This window comes from Populus euphratica, unplaced genomic scaffold (genome assembly GCF_000495115.2).
Source record: "Populus euphratica unplaced genomic scaffold, PopEup_1.0 scaffold58.1, whole genome shotgun sequence".
Classification (NCBI taxonomy): Eukaryota; Viridiplantae; Streptophyta; class Magnoliopsida; order Malpighiales; family Salicaceae; genus Populus; species Populus euphratica.
This window is the reverse complement of record NW_011499864.1, coordinates 1,750,211-1,773,220: the sequence shown is the minus strand read 5'-3', so window position 1 is coordinate 1,773,220 and position 23,010 is coordinate 1,750,211. Positions and strand designations below refer to the sequence as shown.

At 33.9% G+C, this 23,010-nt stretch overlaps 3 protein-coding genes and 1 pseudogene across 4 annotated transcripts in view; all 4 read right to left on the bottom strand.

Annotated features, from left to right (window-relative positions):
* Positions 1 to 4,133: 4,133 nt before the first annotated feature.
* On the bottom strand, positions 4,134 to 5,081 carry LOC105125806 (uncharacterized). The gene is made up of 2 exons (XM_011026429.1): positions 4,884 to 5,081; positions 4,134 to 4,741 (listed from the first exon to the last, which is right to left on the bottom strand). The coding sequence occupies exons 1-2, from the start codon at positions 4,889 to 4,891 to the stop codon at positions 4,174 to 4,176; spliced, it is 576 nt and encodes a 191-aa protein (XP_011024731.1). The 5' UTR covers positions 4,892 to 5,081; the 3' UTR covers positions 4,134 to 4,173.
* A 4,396-nt stretch (positions 5,082 to 9,477) lies between these two features.
* Positions 9,478 to 11,443, bottom strand: LOC105125807 (putative pentatricopeptide repeat-containing protein At5g59200, chloroplastic; annotated as a pseudogene).
* Positions 11,444 to 12,673: 1,230 nt separating this feature from the next.
* Positions 12,674 to 13,150, bottom strand: LOC105125805 (photosystem I reaction center subunit XI, chloroplastic). Its single transcript, XM_011026428.1, has one exon. It carries the CDS (start codon positions 13,133 to 13,135, stop codon positions 12,707 to 12,709), a length of 429 nt encoding a protein of 142 aa, XP_011024730.1. The 5' UTR covers positions 13,136 to 13,150; the 3' UTR covers positions 12,674 to 12,706.
* Positions 13,151 to 21,995: 8,845 nt separating this feature from the next.
* The window catches only part of LOC105125804 (rhodanese-like domain-containing protein 4A, chloroplastic), a 3,537-nt gene continuing 2,522 nt past the window's right edge, over positions 21,996 to 23,010 (bottom strand). The window contains exons 4-5 of one of the 2 annotated variants that reach the window (XM_011026426.1): positions 22,467 to 22,507; positions 21,996 to 22,404 (exon numbers count right to left, since the gene is read on the bottom strand). In XM_011026426.1, coding sequence (XP_011024728.1) covers positions 22,398 to 22,404; positions 22,467 to 22,507 — 48 coding nt within the window. In that variant the 3' untranslated portion in view covers positions 21,996 to 22,397. Of the gene's footprint in view, positions 22,446 to 22,466; positions 22,508 to 23,010 lie in introns of both variants that reach the window. The other variant, XM_011026427.1, reaches the window with a different exon arrangement.

Below are 23,010 nucleotides of genomic sequence, written 5' to 3'. Positions count from 1 at the left end.
TTCGGTAATTAGGTCATATCTGGAGCTGTAGATCTCAAATTTAAGTTCACTTTATATGGATGGAAATGTAAGATATAGACCTACAACTTTCATGGGAGCCCAAGATTTAAAAAAGTTATTTTTAAGTCCAAATTATAACAACAACGAAGAAGATAAGGATTGTCACCAAGTCAAGATGTGGTCACCCACTCATCAATTATTTATCAAATCAATAGTTCTAAATTTTAGCCTATAAAAGAAAGCATTTACCATGTGTTTAGGCATCTTGATTTCCAGATCAAGATCATGCTCTTGCTCTCTCTCTTTGTATTTTTGTAATGCTTAAGTTTTGTTTTCATTAATATCTTGTTTATACATTTCAATTCATTTTCTTTACTTAGTTAACTTTTATCTTATTTATGTTCTTATCTTGTTTATTTATGTTTCTCTTCTTCATTATGTTTAGCTAAGTTTATTATGTCAAGGTGAAAAGGTTACACTAATGGTGTAAGAATAAGTATAGTGTAAACTTAACATGGACTTTAATATTGGATACTAACATGTTTTGTATTTGTTATCTTGTTCACTCATTAATACTTTGCTTTAAATGACTAATCTAGATTTATGTTATATAACACTTGGTACAACAAATACTTGGTACTTTCATAGCACAAACCGTATAGTATAATCGACACCTGTGCTATGAAAGGAACTTGATTTGTTGTTAACATAAGTTATAATCATGAATACCTGACAACATTTACAAGTATTAACATTATTCGAGTAAGATAACTAATGCAATTATGTTAACAATTTATAATCTGATTGGAACCTTCTTTGTGTATGGTTTTCATTTGAATAAAAAGAATTTATACTATACTTGTTTAAAATACCATTAGTGGATCCTCTAACCTTGACATTTATTGTTATTATTATTTGATCCTCACATCCTCACATTAATTTTTCATCTCAAAATTTTCATCAACTTTTTATTTTTTATTTTTATTACTACTACCACTACTACTAGTATTATTACTATTATTGCTAATATTATTACTATTACTATTATTATTAGTATTATTAGTATTATTGTTGTTGTTGTTATATTATTGTTGTTTATAATTTGTACAATTAACTTCCGTATAGTTTTACCTTAATCTTACCAAATTATTTATTACTTAGATGTTTTTGCACTTAAAAAAAAAATCAATCTTTTGATCATGCTAGAGAGCAGCTGCAACAAAATACTTAATAATGGAGCTGCAACAAAATACTTACTAATGGATTGATCTTCCCCAACTACCTGAACAGACTAGTCCACGAGGAGAATAAGGTTCACGGGAGTCTGATCCAGGGGAAGACTCTGGTTTAGGGGAAAGAGAAGGATCTGGTTCAGGGGAAGGAATGGAGTCAGGGGAGTCCAGTTCACAGACAATTAGTAGTGCAAGGGATAAAAACACGCTAGAACAGTAAAACAGACAGATTGAAGCAACCCCTTCCTCTCCGTAAATCCACGTCCAAGATCGGCTAGATATTCATGAGGTAAGTAACACTATAAGCCCTTCCTCTTCCATGTTATTATCTTTTCCAACCTATTCTCTGCCTCCTAGATAGAACCATGGGAAGCCACCTAACATGTACTCTCCAAATGGCAAAGCAAGATATGCCATCATACAGTATGTCTCCACATATAGATTGCCACCATAACATCAAGCCTTTGTGAATAAGATGAAGAATATAAAAATACCTACAAATATTGAGGAAGCCTTAAAGAACCTGAAATGGGCAGAAGCAATGGCGGCTAAAATGGATGCACTATAAAGAAACGGTACATGAAGCATTGTATCACTCCCTTCAGAAAAAAAAAAAACCAGTAGGTTGCAAATGGATATTTAACCTCAAACACATAGCAACTAGAACAATTGATCGGTACAAAACAAGGCTAATATCAAAGGGATACACACAATCATTCGACATTAACTATCAAGAAACTTGTACTCCAGTTGCAAAGATGAACCATCATAGTCTTGTTGTCTTTAGCTTCAAGCTAGCTACAACAATAATGTACTGCCCCAATCACGTCCTGCTGGACAATTGCTGCTAATTGGTGTCTCTTCTTTAAACAGCTGCTGAGGTCTTATTTGTCCAAGGGAGATGCTGTCACTGCTAGCTGAAAAAAATCCTGATCGTTTCTTTCACAACGTAGAATGTTGCTGCGACTTGTGCTATATAAAAAAAAAAGACGTTGCTGCTTCGCGTGCGTTTTTTCCTTTTTCTTACTGCTGCATTTGTTTTATATGGGAGATTTTCCAAAGACACTGCTGCTTCGCGTGTGCCTTTTCTTCTTCCCAACCTATTGGTATTGGTCCTCCTTTTCAACTATAGGAACTGATACCAATTGTTGAACAAAACTCACATTAGTTTTGCACTAAAAAACACGGCACCTGACACTTTCTTTTTATTCCTATGAACCTATATCCTAGTTGATATTGAACTCCAACACCCCATCATGCCTGTACTGATGATGTGTATAGACAAGTTTTAAGTCTAAAAATAATCTGGATATGTCAAGGGAGCTTTCTGAAGAAAACGGACATAATTCTTAATCTAATTGTTAGATCAGATTGAAATTTTTCCAAACTCATAATTCTGCAGACCCGATTCTGTAAGGAAACATGGTGATGGCAATGTTCAAGAACAGAAGATACGATTTTGTTTTTCTTTCAATATCCAAGGTTGAAATTAACAAGCTAGGCTGCTGAATTTAGATAAGCATTCATAGCCCGCATCGCAAGTCATCGTCGACAACGAAGTTAAGGAAGAGTTCTGCAAGTTGCAGAAACGAAGGGTAAGACAAATAATCATCCCTTCCCTTGCAAGGGACTTTGGAACACCACTAGTCTATAGAAAGATATACGTACAAGTCAGGGCTCGAAGTTTCTCACATGACTTAGCAGCAGGTGCAATCACACACTCAGTTTTTCATACAATGCGATTCTTTCCTGATCACTCCCTGGATTTTGTTTCTGAAATAAACAGAGAAGAAAAGGATTTGAAGACATTGCATGCCCATATATAAGGCCTTGCTAGTTCCTGGAAGCTGCCAGGATCGTCTCAATCAAACAATAACAAGGTTCTTGGAATATCTATAGATAAGTAACAGAAGCAATATCAACACAAATCTTTGAGAAATATAACTGTCATCTAACTCATCTTGCCGGCAGCAAGGGTTGCTTCTCTGTCCTCATACTGGCGAAATCAACATACCTGCAGAGACTACAAGACAGGCAGGCCATTCAGCAGGCACTGAATTTTCCACATTATCCATTTGAAAAGCAATAGAAAGATTTAACAGATGAAGTGAGTATAGCTGTGACATAGACGAAAATCAGTTCAAAAGTGGGCAAATCATTAGTCTAACCAGTACCACACCTCTTAAGGTATAGGGTTTAGATTTCATATTCTCAAAAAGATTAAATAAATTATCAAATCTAGTTAACCATAACTATCTCAATCCAAATGAAGCCTCAAATATAATACTTTTATATTACTTTCTAATAGCTAAAAACTTTCATAAACTCATTCATATTTTGTACTTAATTTTCTTAATCATTTAGTTGTTATACATGTTATAAAATTATTATTAACCCAAAAGCATAGGTTATTAAATGAATTCTAAAAGTAATTTTATATTAACATATAACAAAAACACAACAAGTTAACTAAGAAATTAAAATGGGAAAACTAGTAGCAGCTAGTGGAAGGGACACCATTCCTCAAATGGATGCAAAATTCCCAAGTTATCAAGATCTATGTAAGCCATTAAGTTTGAATAGGTGATAATATAAATTATTCGAGTGTGTTTATTTTTGTATTTAAAAAATATTTTTTAAAAAATGATTTTTTTATTTTAAATTAATTTATATATATATGTATTATTTTAATAAGTTGATGTCAAAAATAAATTTTAAAAAATAAAAATATATATTATTTAAATTAAAAAGAGCATTTTAAAAAGTTACCCTATACCTATAATACTAAATACCTATCATACTAAAGAGGCTATCCATCAAAGAATCCAAAGCATGGCAAAGCAAGGGCTAGAAATGGAGAAATTCTCATCAACCAAAAACATATACTCTGTGTCTTAGAAGTTGACAACTTGATACGACTTTCATAAAGCTAAACAATCTATCAGTGGAGAAAAGCATAAAAAGCAGTAGAAATATAGACCAAGAGAGCAGAAGAGACTAAAAGAACCAGAGCAGTCACAGCATGGACAGTACTCTTACTCCCACAAGACAACAGCCCCAGCCGAATCTGAATAACATTAACCATTGACAGCACCAAAAACACACAACCCATGACCGACCCTATAGCCGATCCCATCATCCCGAACCTCAAAACCTTCAAATTAATGTGTGCTCTAAAAGCGTCATCCACGTCTTTACTGTTCAACAAATTGATAGCCAGTTTCAGGCCTTGTGCGACCAGAGAAGAGAAGAGGAAGAAACTGAAGGACACAACCTCGAAGACTAGTAGATTCTTGGCCATGTCAATGCCTGCATCGCAAGAGATGCTGTTCTGGAGGCTGCGTTGATTTGGGGTTGTAAGGGAGAGACCAACAAAGACAGCGACTGTAAAAAGAGAGTTGACGTTCACTATGCCATCAAGGGCCGTCACATGCACGCTGGTTGTTGAAGAGGCTACTCCTGGAGTGGTGTTTTCGCTGTGATATGAGTGTTTTGGACATGGGCTACATCTAGCAAAACAAGACAAAAAACGGGTTAGAAAGATAGATTAATATCATGAAAGAGCTTAGAAAACCGAGAAGAGAAAAATGAGTTCAAGATTAATATATGAAAGCAAGAAAGACAGAGATGATCATGAAGGAAATGAGTAACTCATCCATTGCTTAATAATCCTTGATGTAGCTTGTAACTTTATGTTGCTAATGGAGCTCTGCTTCACTGCTCTTTATGGTTGAGAAGGAAATTTCCTCTCCTTTTCTTGTGTTGAACATTGCTTGTGGCGTATGAGTTTGTTTTCTTTGAGAAGAAAGAGGGAGATGCCTTGCTTTTTTCAGCCTTTTTTCTTTCCTTTTCAGTTTTCTTTATGTGAGGTTCTTACAAAGGTTTAAACGTGCACGAGAAGTGGATACGAGGAGTCCGCCTGGAAGCACACACGACAAAACAATTAAGTGGGTTTGGCTTCGAAGGGATCTGTCTTGATCTTGCGCTGGAGATTGATGATGGCGTTTGTAAATTCAAAATGACTAGATTGCCTGTTTGTTGATCTAGCAAGCTACATATGTCATGTGGGTTAGGTAGGGTGAAAGATGATTTGTTTCCGCATGCAGCCAAAACTCGAACTCATTCCTTCCTTTCAGAACCTAATAAAGAAAATAAATGTGAAACACTGGGCATTCTTGCGATTTAAGTCACCAGTAAATCACTGAACAATATCATTTTACTTTTTTTTTATATAAAATAAAACATCATTTTAAACACAAACCTCGATCGGGTTTCACTGGAATCTAAGTAGATAATCATTTGAATTTAACCTAGTCAACATGCACTTAATTTAATATGAAAGAAACTCAACCTAAACCAAGTTCTTGGCCGACACGGTAGATCCAGCCAAGTATAATAACACTGTAATGTTGGTATCATCTCAAGCAAAATGAACTGAATAATTTTTTTTTTGCTGATAAAAAGTATTTTTGAATTAATTTTTTATGTATGTTTAGATTATTTTGTTGTACTAGTATTAAAAATAAATTTTAAAAAATAAAAAAATTATTATTTTAATATATTTTTAAGTGAAAAAAATAAAAACAAAACTGTTATTAATATTAAAAATGCTCATTCAGCTTTCCCATTGTAATTCCATCTACTTGAAGGCCACTGGATAGTTGACTTGGATGATCCACACTAATGATCGTCATCACACGCTACCGATATTTTCAAACCAAAAAATTACGTAAAAGAGTCACATTGTTGACTTTTTTATATATAAAAATCTGAAGGGGTATTTAAAAACTTTTTAAAATATTTTTAAAATATAGAAATAAATAATTCCTGGTATACGTGATTCTGCAAGCTAGCTGAGGTATAAGAAGTTACATTTAAAGCAGTAGGATCAGTACAATCAACTTTTAGGTTAAGTTTGTAGTTCGTGTTTCACTAGTTTTTGTGTTTGCAATAAAATAAATATAATAAAATATTTGATAATAAATCAAACTGTTTTTTAGATTTATTAAAAAATTAAGTTTAAATACAGCTTTTATTAATCAGTTTTTATATTCTTTTAATTAGGTTTCATAAAATTCTATTTATTTTTACGTTTTAAAAACGTTATAAAAACAATTTAAAATTTTTTCTTTGCTTCACATTAATATATTTTTAGTATTTTTAGATTATTTTGATACGCTGATATTAAAAATATTTTTTTAAAAAAATAATATTATTTTAATACATTTCCTAATAAAAAATACTTTAAAAAATAACCGCAACCACATTTTCACTAAATATTTTATACATATTTTTTATTATACATAAACTTCAACCATATTTTTTAACAAATACACAACTAAATCCAACTAACCATATTTTTTTTAAATTTACTTTTTTAAACCACAACTATAAAAACTACCTAAAGACAAATATATTCTTAACTTAGTTGTTTTTGGATTGGAAAATATTTAAAAAAAAATTAAATTAATTTTTCATATGTTTAAATCATACTAATATCATAAATAAATTTTAAAAAATAAAAAATTATTACTGTAAACCGGTCTCGTACACCTGTCCCCTATGTAATTCCCTCAGTCTTGTAAGATCATTGTATAGTTGACTTGTAAAACGGTATCGTACACCTGTCCCTTATGTAATTCCCTCAGTCTTCTAAGATCATTGTATAGTTGACTTGGATGATCCACAATGACAGGTATCACAGTCCAGAAGCATTTTCAAACCAAAAAATTACGTAAAAGAGTCACATTGTTGACTTTTTTATATATAAAAATCTGAAGGGGTATTTAAAAACTTTTTAAAATATTTTTAAAATATAGAAATAAATAATTCCTGGTATACGTGATTCTGCAAGCTAGCTGAGGTATAAGAAGTTACATTTAAAGCAGTAGGATCAGTACAATCAACTTTTAGGTTAAGTTTGTAGTTCGTGTTTCACTAGTTTTTGTGTTTGCAATAAAATAAATATAATAAAATATTTGATAATAAATCAAACTGTTTTTTAGATTTATTAAAAAATTAAGTTTAAATACAGCTTTTATTAATCAGTTTTTATATTCTTTTAATTAGGTTTCATAAAATTCTATTTATTTTTACGTTTTAAAAACGTTATAAAAACAATTTAAAATTTTTTCTTTGCTTCACATTAATATATTTTTAGTATTTTTAGATTATTTTGATACGCTGATATTAAAAATATTTTTTTAAAAAAATAATATTATTTTAATACATTTCCTAATAAAAAATACTTTAAAAAATAACCGCAACCACATTTTCACTAAATATTTTATACATATTTTTTATTATACATAAACTTCAACCATATTTTTTAACAAATACACAACTAAATCCAACTAACCATATTTTTTTTAAATTTACTTTTTTAAACCACAACTATAAAAACTACCTAAAGACAAATATATTCTTAACTTAGTTGTTTTTGGATTGAAAAATATTTAAAAAAATTAAAAAAAAATAATTTTTCACAGTCTTCAAGCTAGCTGAGGTATAAGAAGTTACATTTAAAGCAGTAGGATCAGTACAATCAACTTTTAGGTTAAGTTTGTAGTTTGTGTTTCACTAGTTTTTGTGTTTGCAATAAAATAAATATAATAAAGTATTTGTTAATAAATCAAACTGTTTTTTAGATTCATTAAAAAATTAAGCTTAAATATAGCTTTTATTAAGCAGTTTTTATATTTTTTTAATTAGATTTTATAAAATTCTATTTATTTTTATGTTTTAAAAATGTTTTTAAAAAATTTAAAAATTTTTCTTTGTTTCAAATTAATATATTTTTAGTATTTTCAGAATATTTTGATAAGCTGATATTAAAAATAATTTTTTTAAAAGCTAATTTTAAAAATAATTTTTTTAAAAATAATATTATTTTAATACATTTCCAAATAAAAAACACTTTAAAAAACAACCGTAACCATATTTTCACCAAAAATTTTATACATATTTTTTATTACACATAAACTTCAACCATAATTTTTAATAAATACATATTTAAATCCAATTATCCATATTTTTTAAACCACAACCCTAAAAACTACCTAAAAACAAATATATTCTTAACTTAGTTGTTTTTGGATTGGAAAATATTTAAAAAAAAATTAAATTAATTTTTCATATGTTTAAATCATACTAATATCATAAATAAATTTTAAAAAATAAAAAATTATTACTGTAAACCGGTCTCGTACACCTGTCCCCTATGTAATTCCCTCAGTCTTGTAAGATCATTGTATAGTTGACTTGTAAAACGGTATCGTACACCTGTCCCTTATGTAATTCCCTCAGTCTTCTAAGATCATTGTATAGTTGACTTGGATGATCCACAATGACAGGTATCACAGTCCAGAAGCATTTTCAAACCAAAAAATTACGTAAAAGAGGCTCATTGTTGACTTTTTAATGCTCACTTGGAGCCAACCCAATTGGGCCAAAGGTTCTGATCGTATTTGACTAAAAGGAAAGGAAAATGGTTCGATCTCATCACCAATCAGGTTTCGGCATGTATCAATCTTTAGAGACATAGTAGTAATAAATTTGAACTATATACACTTCTCTTGATAATGGATGTTCAGAAGACTGGGTGACAGATGATCAGGTATTTGACAAATTGGATAAGAACTGAAGAAACAGCTGAAAATTATGCATGCTAGGATCAACAGTGTAATTGCTCACCATGCTCGGCTTCAGCTTCTTTCACGTTCTCAATTATGTTTCGGACACTTTGCGTAAGGAGGTTTGTTGTGCCCTTCTACATCTTTCAAAACCAATTCTAGCTGCTGTTTCCACTCTGCCATTTGCTGGTTCGCACGGTGAAGTTCTGCAGATAAGCGCTCAAATTTTCTTATACTTTTCTTCAGATTCAAGCCCCATTCCAGTATATGGAACCACATTTCCACCTCGCTTATGCTCAATTAGATCTCCTCCATCATATAAATCAGTCATCTCTCCACCTTGAGCCATACATATTTCCTTTCCTAGTGAACTTTTTGTATCATTTTGCTGTCCATTTCTGAATCAGGCTTCACATCAGTAGAATCTGTGATCATTTCATTATCACCGCTTGCATTTATAATTTTCAAAGTTCACTGTTCCAAAGGAACATGTACTCATCATTTTCCAAACTCAAATCCTACATTGAACAACATTACGACGGAGAACACGTCCTTGACTAACACAAACCAAATCTTTTTGCAAATGGCACATCCAAATAAGAAGAAAACTCTGGTAATCCGAAAAGCCTAGTTATGAGCAATCCTACACAAGAAACCAGGAGGCATGGCTGAAAGTTCAGAATAAAACTCGAACCCGCATCACCCTTTTTCATTCTCAGGAATTATAGTAATCATTAACCAAATAAACTAACATTTTAGGACAAGAATTCTTTTTTTTCCTTTTCCGGAGGAGGAGAGGAATAAAAAAGTTACAGTGCATAATAACATCATTTATAGACCTTTACAATCTTCATCTCACCAATAGTCCCCACAAGAACAAACCCCATTTTCAAAATGGTGAAATCTATTGCGATCCCTCACCACTATTTTTCTCCTTGTAATATTTGAAATGAGCTTGATCGTTAAGTGACAGTCATCACATACCCTCAAATTTTTCACAACTCTTATTGTAGTCAATGGTTTAGTTGAGATGAGTCCATAACAGATAGCAAGCCTCTCACTATGTATTGCTAAAGCCCATTCTTTTTCTGATTTCTCAATATCATGCAGCACAACCTCTGTCGCTGGAGTATATCCTTCTAATCTTAATATTTCGTTCAACTCCTCCAACTTTTTGTAGATCTTTTCCTTTTGGGGGTGTCTGAGGTCTCCCAGAAGGAACTCGTGAATTTCATTATTCACTTCAATGGAACTACACCCTGGTTCCTTTTCTATTCCCTCCTCCCTCATATTTGTTCTTACTTCTGCAGCCTCTTTCCATTTCCCTGATGAAGAGTACGCATTCGATAGCAAAATATAAGTTCCAGAATCTGCATTTTTGCAAGCCACCAAACTTATTTTTCTCCTTCATTTGTTCAAAAACCCTTTGCGCCTCATCTATATCACCGCACCTGGAATACATATTGATTAAAGCACCCCCAACAAACTGGTTGAGCTCAATGCCATGCTTGTCCATATAAGAGTGCACCCATCTTCCAAGCTGCAAAGCACCCAATTCCGAACAAGCAGATAAAACACAAACAATAGTAACTTCATTAGGCATTACATCCTCCCTTTGCATATTTCTAAAAACCTCTAGAGCTCTATTGCTCTCTCCATTCCTAACCAGCCCGTCAATCATCGCAGTCCAACAAACCGTATCCTTTATCCTGATCAAACTAAACACACTAGTGGCCTCATTAACCAACCCATGATCAAAGTAATAGTTTATCATGACAGTCGACGCAACAACATCTCTTTCAGGCATTTCATCGAAAACCTGCCTTGCATCTTCAAAAGCTCCGCCTTTCCCATAACGCTCAATTAGTTTAATTCTTATCGATCTATTTGAACTTAAACCCAGTTTCAAGACCTGGGAATGAACCTCTCTACCTTCTTTCAAAGCCAAGTGGCACCCACAAGCTTTTAAAACCGAAGTGACCGCATAGCTATCGGGCACAAGTGATGAATTGATCATTTGATAATATAAATGAATCCCGTCAGTGTAATAGCAAGATAACACCAACCCATCAATAAGAGCAGTGTAAAGATAGACGTTTGGGTTTTGAGTCTGGGAGAAGATCTTGGACGCGTAACCAATGGAGTTTAGATTGGAGCAAACACGAAGCAGCTCGAACACAACAAAGGGGTCTTGGTGACGGTGGTTCCTTATGATTTTAGCATGGATTGGTGGGATTTGGTTATTGTGTTTGCAATTTTGTAGAAGAGAGATGAAGTGTCTTCTTCTGTTTGGCGTGTTTTTGGGCTTTGTACCTAAGTTTGGCGGCAAAGCTGAGCACCCTGCAACAGAAGATAACATGGAACTCGAATGATTAATCGGTACCTGGTACTTATCAGACGTGTCGTCTTCTCATTTTCTGGGTGAGCCAGCCATGCCAGTGTGAGACAAGGTTTTTGTAGTTTTCGGTAATAAATTCCAATACTCCAATGGCTCGGGACTGCTAAATTGTATTGCTGGTTTCGGATATAAGAGAAACTCTCTTCTCAATAGTTATCAGACCAGTCCCAGGCCGATCCAATTCAAGGCTAGGATATAATCTTAACTTTGAAACGGATCTGTTTTGAATAAAAACTAAAAAGAAATATCCTTATAATAAGGTTTTTTATATAAAAAAAAAATTAGAAATATATTTAAATAATATTTTTTTATTTTTTTAAAAATTATATTTAATATCAACAAATTAAAATAATATAAAAATATTATAATAATAATTTTTATAAAATATTGTTTAGAATATAATCGTAGCATATGTTTAGAAGTATATGAATGGACAAAACACTACCAATAATTGTACGTGAAAAAACTATCATATCCGACCACACCATATTCTTAAACATATTTTTATATTATTAGTTAATTGTTCGACGAAATTAACTTCTAAACCGATTTAAAATGCAAATCAATTTGAAACCGGGTTCGAGATCGGCAAATCACCGACTTACACTATCAAGTTATGTTTAATAACTATGTTATTATGAACATAGGTTTTGTTTGCGCTCAGTATCCGCTTCTCTGGATTGGTGAGCTTGCTTTTTACTGTCAACCGCCACCATTCACAACGGTGGACCCGTTTGGTGATTCGAGTTTTCTTAGGGAAATGACAGCAAGTATCGAAGCCGTCTTGGGGCTGAGGCAAAACATCAGTGAGAACTACGTCAAAGCAATGCATCGCAAGAGATATATAGCGATGCTTGTTTGAGCCATAACTACTTGTAACCTCGGACAACAGGGTTCGCTTCACAGTCTTCACCAAGAAAATACCCATGCAAAAACATGTCCACAAAATTATCAAATAGTATGCATAGCCCGATGTGATCGTCCCCGGCACAGAAATGCAAGCATGTCCAGCGGAAGTGCCTCCCCACGTCCCGGCGAGGGAACTGAAACTTGCACCAGCATCACTTCGGAAAACCGGCCTACCATTCCTTTAACGAACTGCCAATTTACGGCCTCTGGTGTAAACCTGGCATAAAATTGGAGTTGGAAATATATTTTTAATATTATATTGTTTTGGAAAAAGAAAAAAAAAACTCACAGGGGTTTTTATTGGGGTTTTTCCCGGTCGCTCAGTTAACCCTGATTTTTTACCATATCACATTAAGTCAATTTTTTCTTTATTTTTATTGAAACCAACGCAGCCAAAGCTCAGGATCTACGGGGTCCCGATCAACCCACCGGCAGGCCGGGTTTTAAAACAGAGATTCAAGTACAAATATGGAATATGTTTTTGCAAATGCATAAGAGAGGAGTAACAACAAACAGAGCAAAAGGTCGATTTTTCTCTACTTAACGTAGTAAGGAAGGTTAATGACATAGAGAAGGAAATATGCCCAGATGACACCAGAAATTCCACCAAAAAAGAATCCTCCACTGAACTTGGCCCATCCATCCGAAGTTTGCAACTGGTCAGGCTCCTTCTTCCTTCCGGTCAAGGTTAGACCCGGGGCAGTGAATGGCTCTCCTTCAGTGAAGGATGCGACTCCATACATGGTCAAGCAAATGCTTAGTATCACAACTAGACCACCTGCAGCCAAAGATCCAGCTGCACCTGCATACTCTGTGTTCCTCAGTGGACCAGCCTTGACAAATGGTCCTACCAGGAGGAAGCCATGGGCCAGTCCAACCTCGATTCCTCGGAGAAGTGGGCTGACTGCTGTCCTGTAGGCGGGCAGATTTGACAAGTGCCATGCAATTAGTGGGCTTGATGTCATGGGGAGTCTAAGGCTTCCAATATTGCTAATTGTGCAGCACAAAATGAGAGAGTAAGAGAGAGAGCAAGAACAAAAGAGAGAAGAAGAGAGGAAGGAAAGAAGGGCTACTACCAGCAACCCTGCTGCACTATGCAGCTGCTACCTTATGTAGCAATGAGAGACGGGAGTTGAGTGAATGTGATCCTCCTTTATGTGTTGTATTTTTCTCTATCTCTCTCATGAATGTAGGTAATTTGTCGAACCACATTAAATATTATGTGTCAGTGTGTTTGGTCTCCTATGAGCAAATATCAGTACATCACCGATCGGATTTCACAACAATTGGTATTAGAGCTTATGGTTTATAGTGTTTGATTTTGCTCAAAAATAAAAGTTGTTAAAATTGTGTTTTGACTATACCACTGTGTAAAGGAGGAAGAGACAAAGCCACTAGTGAAAACCGCGTCGAAATCGAACGTCAGACATGGTTGTACGCGCCATCATGCGCCGATGAGGTGGCTGGCCATTCCCGCAGACACGCGTCACAGGTGTCTTCTTCACCCGAATGAGCTGACCCGACCCGAATACCAGACGATCCGACCCACTTGTTGGATCCGAATAATGATGACATCATCATGACGTCACAGTTTCATCAACATGAACAGGTGGCATGACATGTCAGCACCAGTCAGCAGCCACTTCAGCACTGTGGGACCCACCTACCACGTCACCAGCCGTGAGCCGAGAATGAGCCGAGCCGAGTTGAGGGACAGGATTCTGTGTAGCGGGGTCTACGTGCAACAGGTTCTGAGATTGAATCTGGGTCGTTTATCAGGCCAGAATTGTTTTGATCAAATCTTAGCTGTCCGAAGTGCAATTTGGACTATTTCAGACTTGCTTCCAACTAATTTGATTGTTCTGGATGCAATGATATGGTCCGATCATTGAGATTGAGACCAGAAATGGTGATGGTGAATTATTAAAGAGAGATTGCCCAATCAAGAGGCATCTGATGGTCATCATGGTGGTCGATAGAGATGAAAAAGAAGAAATCACACATGTTTGTCTAATTACATGTTTTGAACTGTTATGTGGGAATTTTTTTTTAATTGCCTTGAGGGAAGATAAAATTGGGACACTCTGAACACCCGATCATATGGACAATTTGAAGTGGATAATGAAATTTGATGAAGACCAATCTTGACGAATCTAAGCAATGGTAGTTTCGCCAGATGTTAAGAAATCAGGTATGAAACCAAAATTTTCTAGATCACTTGCAAATGAAAACCGTGACAAAGCTAGCAAATGGTTGTATATACAAAAAGACAATACGATGGATAAATATGACGTAGGAGATTGGGTTTTAAGCAGGACCGTTGTAACCCCTCCAATCTTTCTTGGAAACTTGCTTAGTGGAAGGATTATCCATACGGTACTATTTTTGTATATGTGACAATTTGTAATGAAATGGTTGAAGACTAGCAATATGACGGCACAAGGGAACAGTTGGGTATTGTATGATCAAGGATCTGATGGAGTGGTGATTTCTTCAAAGAAGTTAGATTCGATGACTGTAATTTCTTGAGGGGAGAATTAATGAAGACCCTAATAATAGTAGAGAAATACAGCAAGGAAATGAATATTGGCACCCTATTTTGACTTGGATAGGTGTTGTGACAAGATGAGCTGCTGTCAAATATAAGTAAGGAATAGGGAGAAATTTGGAGAACAGAAATTGCACGAGGGCATACGGAGATTATGCAGGAGTACTCGGAGGATCCAACGAGGTACTGTAATGAGACAGCAGGAGCAAGAAGAATAAGTGTTCCCAGATGAAGCTTAGAGAAGAGACTGTGTGAAAAGGTTGTACAACAGGAAGTCTCTTGTGCTTTTGATAAAGGCAACAAGCGAGGACCTTTCCAATGCATGCAAGGATGGAAAGATGAACTGTTGTAGATGTATCTAATTAAGAGGGTGCAAAAGCCTGTGATAAAAGGCGACCGTCTATGATGAAAGGCGAAGACAGTAAAGAGAGTTGGTGTAGGTGGAGCTGTCAAGTGCAATGATGAAAGTCGCAGAAGCTCCAAACATCGAAAATCAAGGTGGAGGATTGCGAAGAGTATACCATAACTTTCTCTTTCTATGTAATCAGTGGCAGAAAATTTATAGAGCCACTTTGAAGCCTCCTAGCTGAAGGAGGATGCGACCACCTATGAAAGGCGAACACACCTTAAAGAGAAGGTATGAGGCCTATGAGATGAGCCCAAGATCAGACCATCGCATGATGACAAGCGGAGACACCTTAAAGAGAAGGTGTGAGGGCTATGAGATAAGCCCATGATCAGACCGCTGTATGACGACGAGCGGAGACACCTTAGGAGAAGGTGTGAAGGTCGTGGAAGGAGCCCAGTTCAGAACGCCCCAGAGCAAATGTGATGGCTAGATATGAGTGGACAGATGGATAGCCAATGAAGTGGCTATGATTAGTATAGAGACAAAAACGAGATTGATTTTCATTGATATTGCCTCTAGGCTAAAGATTAATGAGCGAGATAACATTTTCCTTGGACAATAAGTGGATAACTTGTGGAGCATTAAGACGTGACTACTAGGAATGAGCAGAGGACAGGCGCAGGTTCCGGAAACAAGTTAACTATTGTCAAGGTGGTGAGCTTAGTAATGGCATTGAAATACTCAGATAATAATTGTCACGCTTGAAAATAGAAATTTTTGTTTGAGGGGGTGTTGTAAAAGCCTTGATGTGAGGCTTGATAAATGATTTTGGATTGAGCATGGTTAATACGCTCGAAGGGGAATGTTGTTCCAAAGACAAGCGTTAACATTATTCAGATGTGATGTGGCAGACCATCTAGTTGTAATGATCCTTTTGTGTGAGAAAAGGTGTGTTATGGTTACTCTGATGATTGAAATGTTTGGCGAGTACCTAAACTTGGCCAAAGATACTTTCAGAATAGTAAGCTTGGAAAAGCTGCAAGATGCAAGCGTGTGCTGAAAAAGCAAGAGAACAATTGCCCACATAAATGACAAAGGGGGTGATTGTTGGAATATTGCCAATTATATGGCTGCCATTGTCAAAGAAGATGGTTGTCATTGTCAAAGAAAGAAGGTCAACTTGTGAGAGTCAAAGAGGACTGTTGGTGCAGCATTTGCAGCCTCTTGACATTGTCAAAGAAGAAGGCTTCAATGGTGGGTTGTTGGTGGCAACTATCAATGTCAAAGTTTGGTAAGTTTGGCAGCCATCATTGTTGATAAAGGAGTAAGAGAAGCTGTCATTAAAGCCTATAAATAAACACCAAGAGTGCAACACAAAATGAGAGAGTGAGAGAGAGAGCAAGAACAAAAGAGAGAAAAAGAGAGGAAGGAAGGAAGGGTGCCACCAGCAGCCCTGCTGCCCTATGCAGCTACTACCCTATGTAGCAATGAGAGATGGGAGTTGAGTGAATGTGATCCTCCTTCATGTGTTGTATTTTTTTCTATCTCTAATAATATCTATCTCTCTCATGAATGTAGGCAATTTTTCAAACCACGTTAAATATTGTGTGTTAGTGTGTTTAGCCTCCTATGAGCAAATATCAGTACATCACCAGTCGGATTTCACAACATCCAACGAAGGGATCGCCATTGATTGGTTGAATCACCTGGTATGTTGGCTGCAAGATTTGAACAAGGGAAATATTTATCATGATTTCATATGAACTTGTCTAAACAACAGCAATAAGCTAGACATGGTCAACAAGAATGGTAGGCAGGCAAGAAAAACAAAAATTTTCACCTTTTCTGATTGAATGGCATTAACAGTGAAGCTTCTCTTGCTGGGTGAAACTCTAAATGGAGCTCCATAAATGGTTGTGGGAATGACAAGCCTCCTTGCTAAAGATGAGGCAAAGCTGCTCTTGAGCTGGTTGGCCATTGGAGAAGTAGCAGTAGCCATCTGATGGCCCCTTTTTCTTCCTGTGTTAAAAGAGCTTGGAGAATAGAGGGTACAACTATGCAAGTAACGAAAGGAAGGAAGGAGCCTGATTTTCTAACTAGGCTAAAAGAGTATCGATTGCTTGCAAACTTGTGGCTGTTGTTGGTGAGGTGTCAAACGTGTTCGATTCCATTGGAGGGATTTCGTTTGTGGCCTTAGCGTATCCGCAGGTGCACAATTAGTTGACATGGTAAGGCCAAGGAGATTGCTTAATTTCCTTTTCTTCCTTTCATTTTTTTTTTATGAAGGAAATATCTTGGGCACACCACAACAAAATCCCTAATGTATTGGGCAATCTCAATTAGGTCTTCAACAAATTAATGAATTATCAATTAGATTTTTTTGGGTAGTTTTGATCAACAACATTATTAAGAACTCATCTAATATATATATATAGACACACACATGCTAGCTATTCAACCTGCGCTCCGCTGTAAATTATGAATTTCTTTTTAAAAAAAAATCAGGTATACAACCTACTTTGATGTGTTCTTTTACATAAAAAAGATTCAAAGCCTATACAATCATCTAATTAAATAAATCGACAACTATCTATGTAAATAAATGAAAACAATTGTTAACAATAACTAAAAAAGAGATTGAAAAAATTAAGAAATGAATGCCGATGAAGATATTTAATCACATAAAATGAAACATTCACCCGAATGTATTTACTGAACTTATTTATTTAAATTAATAAAAAAATTCATACTATAAAAAACGTGTGACCTAAAAGATAAATATAAATGAAACTCAATTAATAAACTCACACCTTAAAAAATATTACTCAAGGTTGAATACATCAGAAATATTATTTAAAAAATAAAGGTCATTTGTATAAAACTAAAAAAATTATAGGTGACTTAGAATAATATCTTGAAAAATCAAATACAAATAAAAAAATTAAAAAAAACTTATATTCTAAAAGGACATGCAAAACCTATGACCTAGATCATAAGACTAGAATAAACATAGAAAAAAATTAAAGAAAATCACAAAAATAATATTTAAAAAAATTATTGCAAAATGATAAGTTCACATGAAGCCGAATCCCTAACAAATCAAATGTCAAAAGATGAAATCAAAAGAAAAAATAACAAATCACCTAAAAGGATCTAAAAAAACAACCAAAGGACAAACAAGAATTTTCAATTGGAAGGTTAAATTAAATTGATATAGGCTTAACAAAAGAAAAAACAAATCAGAAAAATGACACGACGAAAAGATTAATGTCTTCTCCCAAGTGGAGGAGTGTCGAAGTAATAAATAACCCGGCAAGACCGGGGTCGAACCACAGGGAGGTTAATTGTATAAATTATAAATAATATAATACAACAATAATAATAATAATAACAACAACAATAATAATAGTAATAACAACAACAATAATAATAGTAATAACAATAATACTAATAACAATAATAACAATAACAATAATAATAATAGTAGTAATACTAATAATAATAGTAATAATAATAATAACAATAATAAAGAAAAAGAAGGAGAAGAAGAAGAAGAAGAAGATGAGAACTTTGAGATGAAATATTAAGGTAACAATTAAACAATGATAACAACAAATATCAAGGTTAGAGGTTCCACTAATGGTATGTCAAACAAGTATAGTATAAACTCTTATTTTTCAATCGAAAACCACACATAAAGGAGGTTCCAATTAGATTATAGATTATTAACATGATTACATTAGTCATCTTATTCGATTAATGCTAGTACTTGTAAATCTCGTCAAGCATTCATGATTATAACTTATGTTAACAACAAATCAAGTTCCTTTCATAGCTCAGGTGTCGGTTAAACCATACAGTATGGGCTATGAAAGTGCCAAGCATTTGTTGTGCCAAGTGTTATACAACATAAATCAAGATTAGTCATTTAACAAGCAAAGTATTAAAAAGTGAACAAGATAACAAATATAAAACATGTTAATATCAAACATTAAAGTCCATATCAAGTTTACATTATACTTATTCTTACACCATTAGTGTAACCTTTTCACCTTGACATAATAACATAGCTAGACATAATGAAAGAAAGAAAAATAGATAAACAAAATAAGAACATAAATAAGATAAAAGTTAACTAAGTAAAGGAAAGGAAATGAAAGGCATAAACTTGATATTAATGAAAGTAAAGCATAAATATTATAAAAAAATACAAAGAGAGAAAGGAAGAATATGATCTTGATCTGGAAACCAAGATGCCTAAATACATGGCAAATGCCTTCATTTATAGGCCAAAATTGGGAACTATTGATTTGGTGACTAATTGATGAGTGGGTGGCCAACTCTTGACTTGGTGACAATCTTTATCTTCTCTTGTCTTCCCAAAATGTCATTGATAACGTCAAAATTGAAGCCACTGGAAAACATGAAAGTTGTAGGCAATTGTTTTAGCTTTCTTGTGTAAAAAATTCAGCTCATTTGGACTTCTAGAATTCCAGATATGGCCAAAATACTGAACAGTGCTCGGGCTGGAGGATAGATTCGGGCTTCTTTGTTGTTGCTACAATTTGGACTTGAAAATTACCTTTTTAGATCTTGGGCTCCATATGAAAGTTGTAGGCCTAAGTCTTACCTTTCCATCCATATAAAGTAGACCTAAATATGAGATCTACAGCTCCAGATATGACCCAATTACCAAACAGTATTCCTGTTTGGATTGCACCAACATCTCTTTTCTAAGTTTGGTCATCTCTTTATCCTTTCAATTTCAGTTCTTAAACTTATCAATCAATCCTTTCATTTATATGGTATCGTGCATTTAAGATGAACATTTACCATAAATTAAAGGTATCTTATATTATTAGATATATTATTATAAAACATGCTTTAGTTAAGGAGTTATTGATACTTCAAGTGCAAAATGATGATATAAAACCATGATAAAAATACACTTTTAAGTACTAATAAAAAAACAAGGGTCAAATTGAAAAAAATAGAATAACAAAACTTTGAATGAATGATGAAATTAAAAGCCAAAAAAAAAATTAATAAAAAGATCATGGAAAAAAAAAAGACCAAAATGAAAAACAAAATATATAAGAAACTGTAATTAAAGGATTAAACTGTAAAAAAAAATTCAATAAAAAATAAGAACAAATTAAAAAATTAAAAGAATAAGGACTAAAATTGAAAAAAAAAATAACAATCGTATATTTTACTTGACAAGAAAAGGAAAAATAGAAACAAACACCGGTGACAATCCAGCCACCAAACATCGTCATGCACTATATTATGTGAAAGAGAATACAATGACACATCTAAAAAGAGAATAAAAAGTCAAGTTTTACCATCAAATACTGTCACATGAGCCACTTGAATGGTGCGAATATATCCCATATACCAACTCTTTTTCTATAAAAAAATAAAATACAAATTAATATAAAAATACCATAACAACCCATGGTCCTAAGAATTATCTAAAAAAAACATGTTAAAGTACAAAAATACTTCAAAATACAGACCTGACTTTTTATCTTATCTAATGTCAAAATCATACTTAAATGTATATAAATAATGAAAAAGTAAAAAAAACTTTTAATCAAAAGCCCAATAATTTTTTGAACCTGAAGGTAAAAAAAATATTTTTATTGCTTAAAAATTTAGTGGTGGACAACTTTAAGTTTTGTTATTTTCAGAAGTAAATAAGTATTTTTACAATTAAAAAAACCCTAAGTACAATTAAATAATTTTTTAATGATTAATGGGCTAATGAAAAAGAATCAAAATATCGTCACCCTTTAAGGCTTTTTTTACTCTCCATTCAAGGGTAAATAAATAATTTTAATATAACAACGCATAGTATACTTTGTCTATGAGTATAGTAAAAAATCTAATATATATATATATAAAGACACGAGGGTTTTATGTTTTTTTTATATATAGTTTGGTCTATCACATCAATTTTATGAGAAAGAACTTTGGAAATTAATTAATGTTTTATGGGAAAATAGAATCTAATTGATTGGTTTTTATTAAAAAAACTTATTTAATTTTTTATTTTTTCACATCTTTGTGTCTTGTTTTTTCCAATAAAAAATAATGGATAAAGAAAGCATAGATAAAATAAACATTGTAATTTACAATTAAGAAGTATATATGAAATAATAAAAAATTCATCTCCACCAACAATGATGATGTTAGTGGTTGATTGGTGATGGTGATAGAAAAAAACAATAAATAAAAATAATATATTATTTTTTTAAGAAAAAACATTTTCCTTTGTTTTTATTCTTATCCCTCCATATAAATGGAATTAACGTTTAATTTTCGATCACATTCTCACTCTTCATTTTCATTTGTATTTCAAGAAATACCTACAAAATGAAAATAAAATTTTCATTCGTATCTCCACCATCCCTCCTTTTACTACCAAAAATCACATAAATCTTTTGATGAAGGCTAAATGACAAAAAACCTACACTGAACTTTGGGTTAAATTGAATTTAATCTCTACATTTTATATTTTTTTTATTTAAATATCATAAACTACTTTTTTACCATGATAGGAAGGAAGGTGGTGGCCACGGAGACGGCTGCACCGACAAGGGTGGTGAAGTGATCCTAGCAAATATCGAAGATGCGATCCCTTAGCTTTTGTCAGAGGTTAGCTGCCATGCTCATTCGAGGACTAACTCAAAAAATAGCCCACTTCACTAGATCAACAGGTAAATCCATGTCAATCATTTTTGTTTGCATGTTGTGCACGTGAAATATTACCCGGTGAAAGAACCAAAAATGGTAATATGAAGCTTTTTACAAACCATATCATTGGTAATGACTCGAGACAATTTCTGAAGCTGCCATGGAAGTATATAGAGGAAGCAGTGGGGGAGACCGTGGTTCAACCTCCCACTCTAATACATACTACTGATATTTCAAACCTATGCCATTGGACAAACAGGAACACGGAGGTCCTATAATCATATCAAATACATGAGGGATCATAGCACATTAACAAATAACATAAGAAAAGGAGATATTGGAATCAAAATTCAAATCCCATTGTTGTATCAATATGACACTATCAAAGTGATAAAATTTCTTGGTGCAAGACGGAGTGCATAATGAAATGTTGACTCGTCACTGAAGAGGGGGAAAATGGTCTCCTCATGCTTTTACAGAGTACAGAATCAATGGCTGCCAAAATTGAAAAAAAAAGAATTAAATGCATTGGTAACAATACCAGAAACAAAGAGCTGCCCTCATAGATCTAAAATCAGTTCCAGCCTAAAAGGAGGATGCAGTTCAAAGCAACGAACTTGCTGCATCAATCTCATGACTTTGACAGCATTGGGGAAGATGGAGGTTTCAAATCTGGGTACTGCTGCATCAATCTCATGACTTTGACGGCGTTGGGGAAGATGGAGGTTTCAAATCTGGGTACTGCATAAAAAAATTAAAAAGAAACATTAGTGATCACTAGAAAGAGTGGCACATCTATACACTTTGCAGTCGTCATAAACATGCTGCTGGATGGTCTCTGTGGCTCATCATGCTTTCTAAACGCAAAAGCAGTTGCCTGATGGTTATATTGCTTCTTGGCAACATTTGCAGGCATTCTCCACCTGTTTCTTTCGCCCTTTTTGAAAGGATAATTGACAACTGTGTCACTGTGGATACGGGCACCACATCAGAATTCATGAGATTTAAATACACTTTACGAGGTTCAAAATGTAATCAAACTGGAGTGGGACATGGGTTGCTGACATGCTGTTTTACTAGTATACTGCATTTGCCTTGAGTGCTAATCATTTCGAACTAAAAAAAAAGAACACCCTATTCAGACATTTGAATTCCCTGCTATTTTGTAAGATCATATTTGCATTGGGTCTGTTTGGATATTGGAACTAGTGTGAAAATTGGCAGCAGGGATATCAGATAATTCC